At 44.7% G+C, this 7,051-nt stretch overlaps 2 protein-coding genes across 2 annotated transcripts in view; one reads left to right on the top strand and one right to left on the bottom strand.

Annotated features, from left to right (window-relative positions):
• Window positions 1–3,072: 3,072 nt before the first annotated feature.
• On the bottom strand, window positions 3,073–7,040 carry LOC142994119 (NAD-dependent protein deacylase sirtuin-5, mitochondrial-like). The gene is made up of 9 exons (XM_076144794.1): window positions 6,884–7,040; window positions 5,751–5,861; window positions 5,311–5,444; window positions 4,797–5,022; window positions 4,574–4,661; window positions 4,362–4,415; window positions 4,109–4,232; window positions 3,875–3,990; window positions 3,073–3,706 (listed from the first exon to the last, which is right to left on the bottom strand). The coding sequence occupies exons 2-9, from the start codon at window positions 5,848–5,850 to the stop codon at window positions 3,634–3,636; spliced, it is 915 nt and encodes a 304-aa protein (XP_076000909.1). The 5' UTR covers window positions 5,851–5,861; window positions 6,884–7,040; the 3' UTR covers window positions 3,073–3,633.
• LOC142994118 (phosphatase and actin regulator 1-like) overlaps window positions 6,348–7,051 on the top strand; it is a 43,099-nt gene continuing 42,395 nt past the window's right edge. Inside the window, exon 1 of the mRNA XM_076144793.1 lies at window positions 6,348–6,692. The gene's annotated coding sequence lies outside the window, so the exon portion shown is untranslated. The remainder of the gene's footprint in view (window positions 6,693–7,051) is intronic.

Genomic DNA, 7,051 nt, shown 5'->3' with positions numbered 1-7,051 from the left:
TACTTTCAACCGCTCAGACGGAAATCCTGGTCTATTTTCCTGGCAATTTTCCCTCTCAATCCGATCTCCTGTGTGGATATACATGGTCCCTGCATGGGGTCAGATGAGGTCAGCTCACATGGGGGTTAGGGGGCAAAGACAGCGCAGGTTGGCCGCAGATCGGACGAGACTCGACAACCTGCTGAAGGCCCCCGCCGCTCAGCAGCGCCTGGATATTGAATTTCAAAAGACACAAACAAGATATTCAGGGATGGAAAACCAGAGAGTTTCCTCTCACGTGTTGCTGTTCTCCTAGGAGCACAAATTCCTCCCAGAGAAAGGTGGAGCTGCTGATCAATAACCGAGAGAGAGAGAGAGAGAGAGGGAGAGAGAGAGAGAGAGAGAGAGAGAGAGTGGCCACTAGCCTTGATCCTAATTAGTGCTGGGTTAGAGCAGATTAGCTTGCACCTGAGCCCCCATCTCAGTCTCATTCTCAAACAACAACTCCCTCCCAATCAGCCTACATAGAAAGCACCGGCATCAGCATAATTCAGGGATATGCTTTGGATGGGGGAAAAAAAATGCCTCAGTGAGTCCACACACACACACACATTTCACACACCTCCCTCCCTCGCTGTTGTGTTCCTCTGCCTGTTATCATTGCTCCTGTCAGTGTGGGAATAGCTCGCAAGTTGCCAGTTGCGGGGAGGGAAAAAAGGTGGGTGACTGGTTTGTATCAGCGCTACTGTACTTGGAATAAAGACTCTCATGGCAACGGAGGGATTAGAGGTAAATCTTTGTCGCAACCAGGTCTGCTAAAGAGGCAGAGTTAGAAAGAGGAGACTGTGAGGGGATTAAGAAGGTGTCGCTATAGTGCCGATTGTGTATGTATGTGTGTGCGTGTGTGTGTGTGTGTGAGAGAGAGAGGGAGTGTGTTTGCATGTGAGACATCCCCCTAGTCTCAGCTGTATTGGTGTGAAGACAATTGCCAGGTGCTATAAATAGAACACACCGACTGTAGACCTTCAATAATCCTCCGGTTTGATTAAATCTAAAATGCTGAGTTACAGATTTGTTTAGATAAAGGAAGAGTTTAGTTCTCTCACTCACTCACTTGCGTGCGGACGTCCACAGTGATTTATAACTCCTGTTTATGTGCCAATGTTCTGTTTACACTCCTAAACAATTTAACAATTGACTTGTGTTTGAATATGAGAGAGACAGAGAAAGTATTGTTTCTTATGACAAACCACAGGACTTCATTCTGATTAGTGGTCTCTTGTCTTTTTTGCAGTGCTTAACACTAAAAAGGTCCTGGGTTTGAGTCCCGGTGTCACTTGGAGTAGTAGAAGTAACAGGATGGGTCAAAGGCAGTGGAAGAGATTTAGTCGCTGAAGTTGCTCAGCCTTGGTGGGGGTATGTGCAGTTATGAATGAACGAATCATCCTCTCTCTATGAGCTCATCTGAGCTCTCTAATATCTCCTATAAGGTAGCTCTGTGTGTGTGTGTGTGTGTGTGTGTGTGTGTGTATCCCAGCCTGACCTGATTTGCTCTGACACTGAATCTGCTTACAAAACAAAGACACACACACACACACACACACACACCTGCTTTTTGGATACAGACTCTACTCCACTCCAAACCAGATCCGTCTGGAGGAGGTGTACCCCCTCACACACACACACACACCCTCTCCTGGCAAATCCTCTTCGTCATTCACAGAGACTGAAGGATATTTGCACAGGCACCACGAATGATGATGAGTCTATTAACCCCAAAGCTCTCAGGGTCACGCCAGAACCTTTCCACTTTCACTTCCTGGTCCATCCCTGCTGTATTCATGAATGAGCCTCAGGCACTGGGAGGGGAGTCGCTCGCCTCTCTGCCAGACGTGTTCACATCAGGCCACAAATCATTCTTTTCAAGCCGGCTGAGATTCCTCTCAAGTGCCTCTCCACGTGCTTCTTCCTCCCGATGGCAAGTAGGAGTGGAACATACTTCTCCATAGGAAGGGAAGCGGCAGGAAATGATGAAATCGAATCACGACAATGATGATGATGGTGACGATAAACATGAACGTACACTTTGTGGCAGATCAAAGGATTTGATTTAGATGGTAATGTCGAGGAGCGAGAGGAAAGTGGAGACGGAATAACAAATGAGTGGAAACAAGTGTTGGGTATTTTCACAGCACATGTGGTGTAAGCACCAGGGCAGAACAGTGCCAGTGTGTGTGTGGTGTGTGTGTGGTGGTGGGTTTGTTTGGTGGCGCTGCAAAGTGTCGACAATGGAGGGTGTTGAAACTACAGCACTCGTGAAATAAAACTAAACTCATCCTGAGAGATTCTGGTAATGTTGAAAATGAATTACATACCTGATCAACACACACACACACACACACACACACACACACACACACACACACACACACACACACACACACACACACACACACACACACACACACACACACACACACACACACACACACACACACACACACAAAAACACAAACCATCCACTTTAATGCCAGTTGGAGCTTTTTTAAACGTTTTTGACACTAAATAAACAACATTCATGACAAATGTTTAAGGGACTTTGGACGTCATTGACACGTATATTGATATGTTGAGAAATAATTAACAAAGCTTCCGGATTTGCCTCTGGTCTCTGGTTTGCTCCATTCATATCAACACTTAGAATTTGCTCCTCTAAACTGTCATGCGTACTAAGAGAAGAACTGAGTGGATGCAGGCTGGATGAGAAGCTGCATACTGGCATCTGCTGTTCACTTTGGAACACAACACAAAGAAACCAACACAAACACACTTTATGCATTTAGTGTTTTTTTTTAATAATTGCATAGTGAAGAACTGCAAGAAGTTTAAACAAGCAGCGAAAAGAGACGTGTCGCTTTCGGTTGAAATTGTTTCCATTAACAGTGATTGAAACATCTTTGATTGAAACTTGACTTGCATTTGTAGAAAAAACACTGCATCATGTACACTTTCATGATATGTAACCATAGTGACATAAAACACACAAACAATAGTGCCGATTCTGGCTTTTACTCCTTCTTTCCTCTCCCTCTCCCTTGCTCTTTCTCTCTTTGTGCGCTCTCTGTCCTTGGCTTTAATCTGTAACATTGGCCTCTTGAGGTTTGAAACAAGCTTGTTTGTTTGGTCAAAGGTCGTGTAAACAGTTTCTGAAAGGCGTAAGATTGCGTTTTGGTCTGTACATTAGTATATTAAGCTACAAAGAGAGATATTCTACAAAGGCATCAGGAGGATCTAAACTCAAACTGCACCTCACCAGCATCAGATTAGGCTGATATGTAAAGACGAGCTCCACCCACTGATATGTATACATGCATATGACACCTTACTAGTGCCTTACCTTCCTTATATCAACCTGCTTGGTCATCCTAGCAGCACTTAACACAAAACATAATATATCCCCCATTTCCAGTTCAGGCAGACGCACACTTCAAGTATCAATAAATCCATCTGAAAGTCTTAAAAGCTAAATCTGATATAACTCTCCCCCCTACCCGAGTAAATACAGCTGAGTTGTCGTAAGGCAAAGCATTTGGCGTACGAGCGCATTTGTCGAAAATGAAACAGATACAGGATGTAAAGTGGGTCCCTCGGCTCCTACATGACCTCTGACTCATGTGGTGCCAGAGCTGGAGGCAGCGTGGTTCCACACTGACCCGGGAAATGATGCCTGTGTATCACACACACAGAAAAACAGAGGGAAGGTAAGAACATTTAGGGGGAAATTACACAGATTCCCTCATGTGGTTCCACTTTGCATCCACACATTTGCATGTTGTGTTATGTCGGAACGCTGGACCGAAAACAACACCTTGCTTGAGGTGTGTGACCGACTTACGTGAAGTATTCCGTTTTCGGCGTCGCGTGCAAGTTGAACTCCGCCACTGGAATCCCTCTGGAAGCAACCTGGGGTCCGAACATGGCTGCTGGGTAGACGATGGAAGAGGTGCCCACCTGTGTGTCAACAACAACAAGGGGGAGACAAAAGATGACACGTGTCCAGTAGATTTAGTAGGAGAAGTATTTGTCATGTGTCGTATTGAAACTAACACGTCGACCGAGGAGAACTCACCACCAGGCAGAGGTCGCAGGTATCCAGCTCCTTTTCCACTTTGGTCAGGATGTGGGAGTCCAGAGTTTCCCCGAAAAACACAACGTTGGGCCTCAGCAGACCGCTGCAGTCGCTCTCATCACACCTGGAGGAAGAAAACAACAACAGAGCACAACGGTAAAACCTGAAAACTGGAGATTTTTTTATGGAAATAAGATAACATTCACTCTCTCAGCCATTTACTGATCAAAGGGTTTAATCAATATGTTCCTACCTCGGCAGTTTATCCACGGGAATGTGGGCTTCAGCAATGTTTGGGCCAGGTGCTCTGTCAAACATTAAGAGTGCAAACACAGTGGATTGTAAAGCAAAGTGTTCATATAGGGATCAAACATGAGAGCTCAGCCTACATATGCTGCGTGTTTTTCCACTGCGTGTGTGTGTGTGTACACTCCAGAAGTGCCACCCCCCCCCGCCCCCGCTTACCCTTTGCCTTTTAGAGCAGGAGATATGGGGCTTCGATGGTTGGCGGTCACATGTCCACAACTCAAGCAGCGTGTCTCCATCAGACTGCCTGAGGTTATGCACACAGAACACACAGCTGTTCAGCATGTTGAGTAACCAAAACGTCTATAGTCCTGAGAATGTTACCGTCTTGGACTCATATTCTTGCAAACCAAACAGCACAATTATCCTTTTGGCCTCTCACCATGAATCTTCAGCACGTGTTTGGACCCGGCCTGTCTGTGCAGGTCGTCAATGCACTGGGTGATGACCACGACGGAGCGTCCCTGCTTCCTCAGCCGGGCCTCGCACTCCGCTACGGCCAGGTGGGCGGCGTTAGGCTTTTTCCTGAAAGCCAGCTCCCTCCTGTAATGGTAGAACTCCCACACTCGAGACGGGAAGCGAGAGAAAGCCTCCGGACTGGCTAGATCCTGTAGGTGCAACAACAAAGGGGTTCAGACTGACTAGGAGAATGTTTTAGGTGTCAAAGCTCAATCAAATGTTTCATATTCAAATGCAACAATTAGACAGATAATTGAAAAGAAGCATATGGAGAGATTATCTACCCCAAAGTTTCAGTTTTGTGCTTTTAACAGCAATTCTGATTCATTCTATAAGTAAATATTTGCTGCATTGCTGAGATTGATCCATTGATAGTAAATTAATGATAATGACAATGACAGCCATGTAGGGGTGTGTGTGTGTTTGTGAAAAATGACCTGAGACTTCCATTGCCTCCACATTTCATTTGCTCCCCTGAAGGTAGGCACTCCACTCTCCGCACTGACACCTGCTCCTGTGATGATTGCTATGTGCTTGGCATGGGAAAACACTTCACGGAATTCAGACATGTCTGCCAGAGCAACAGGAAAACAAACAAACATATAAGCAAACATATCAGGACCTATTTAAAATGATTGATATATTATGTCATATCATTTCTATCCAACTAAAGCAAGCAAATATCCTTCTTATACCTTTAAACAACACCATTTTTGGAGGCATTGACATTAAAATACTGCTAGAAATGTCAGATTGGAAGGAGATTAAAAGATCTGAAGTGAGACGACTAGGCTCTCAATTTACCAATCAACCCTCACATCAAAGATAAACTAGCCTGACAGATCAACAATAACTCATGTGTGTGCAATCATGTGACCTGAGCTGGGTCTTGCTGCGTCCGTCACAGGTCCTCTGGTCACATGTGTGGAGCACATGCGGAGACCAAGAGCAACAGCCACTCGATTTCGGAGAAGCATCCTCACTGTTGCTGCAGGAGACGAGATGAATGCATAAATGGTGAAATTGCGAAGTCATACTTTTTTTTGAGTCAGTGGTCAGACGATCCAGCTGTTCTCAGTTATGATGTCCCATGTCTTTTTGTCAACTTAGCTTAAAGCTTACAACTTTTCAATCACACCTTCATGAATGTACTGAACTGGACCCAAATGTAAATATAATAATGAAACAAATAAATAATATAAAAAATAAAAAAATAAAAAAGAAAGAATAACAAATCAAATCAAATGAAAATAAAAAATAAATAAAAAATAAGATCAAATGAAAATAAAATAAAATAAAATATAATAAAGTAAAAATAAAGCTGGAGGCCAAGCTGGAGGTCATTCAACTAGATTTTTCAGTTTGTTTGTTTTCACAATCTGGGCCCCCAAACTGTTAGGTGCAGACCTGCCTGAGTGTGCGCGTGCGTGTGGACAGGCACGCAGCCATCGATGGAGTCAAACACAATTCATTCAGAAAATAGCTCTCAAATGAAGAAACTATTTGTGCAGGTGCAGCAGTGATTCTGTTCTGCAGCTAAATGTAGCATTCGAACGAAAAACTGAAACGCGGTGAGTCACGTTGAATCGAGTTTAAAGGCAGAAACCCCGCGCAACAAAAACAAACCGTATAGCCGCGCCCTACAAACTAAATATGTCCAAACAGGTTTTACAGTATTTACTCCTGTAGTGCACTTGAATCGTTTTACTTACAATGATGTGTTGCGTTTTTCCAAAGCGATGCATTCGGCCGATGGCGGCGAGCTGTGTGTGATTAGGGGACTCGTTGCACAACTGCTTTTTTTAAGTTTACTCTCAAGGTAAGAATGTATCGAATGTAACCCGTTGTTGCACGTTGCGCAATCTGTGGGCACAGCGGGTGAACAATGGTGATCCGAGGATAATAAAGCTTCCTGTGCTCTCTGTCAAAGCTGGAGCCTCACACACACGGAACTTAAACCTCCACTGCGCGAACACGATTACTCATCTACACCGTCTTTCTCGTACTTACCCCCGGAGACTCGCTTAGACTCGCTTTATTTGCAGTTGCTGCTCCTTCTTTCCGCGATCGAGCTCTTCACGCAAAGTTTGCTTGTTTACCTCTCTCACGGCATTTAACTTTGTGAGGCCGCAAACGCCACAAACTGTCGCAAATATGCCTACCAAACACAATAGCAGA

Source organism: Genypterus blacodes, unplaced genomic scaffold, assembly GCF_046128005.1.
Source record: "Genypterus blacodes isolate CSIRO-AG114 ecotype Tasmania unplaced genomic scaffold, CSIRO-AGI_Gbla_v1 ptg000029l_1, whole genome shotgun sequence".
Lineage (NCBI taxonomy): Eukaryota > Metazoa > Chordata > Actinopteri > Ophidiiformes > Ophidiidae > Genypterus > Genypterus blacodes.
The sequence above is the reverse complement of the archived record's forward strand: the minus strand, read 5'-3'. Positions and strand labels throughout refer to the sequence as shown.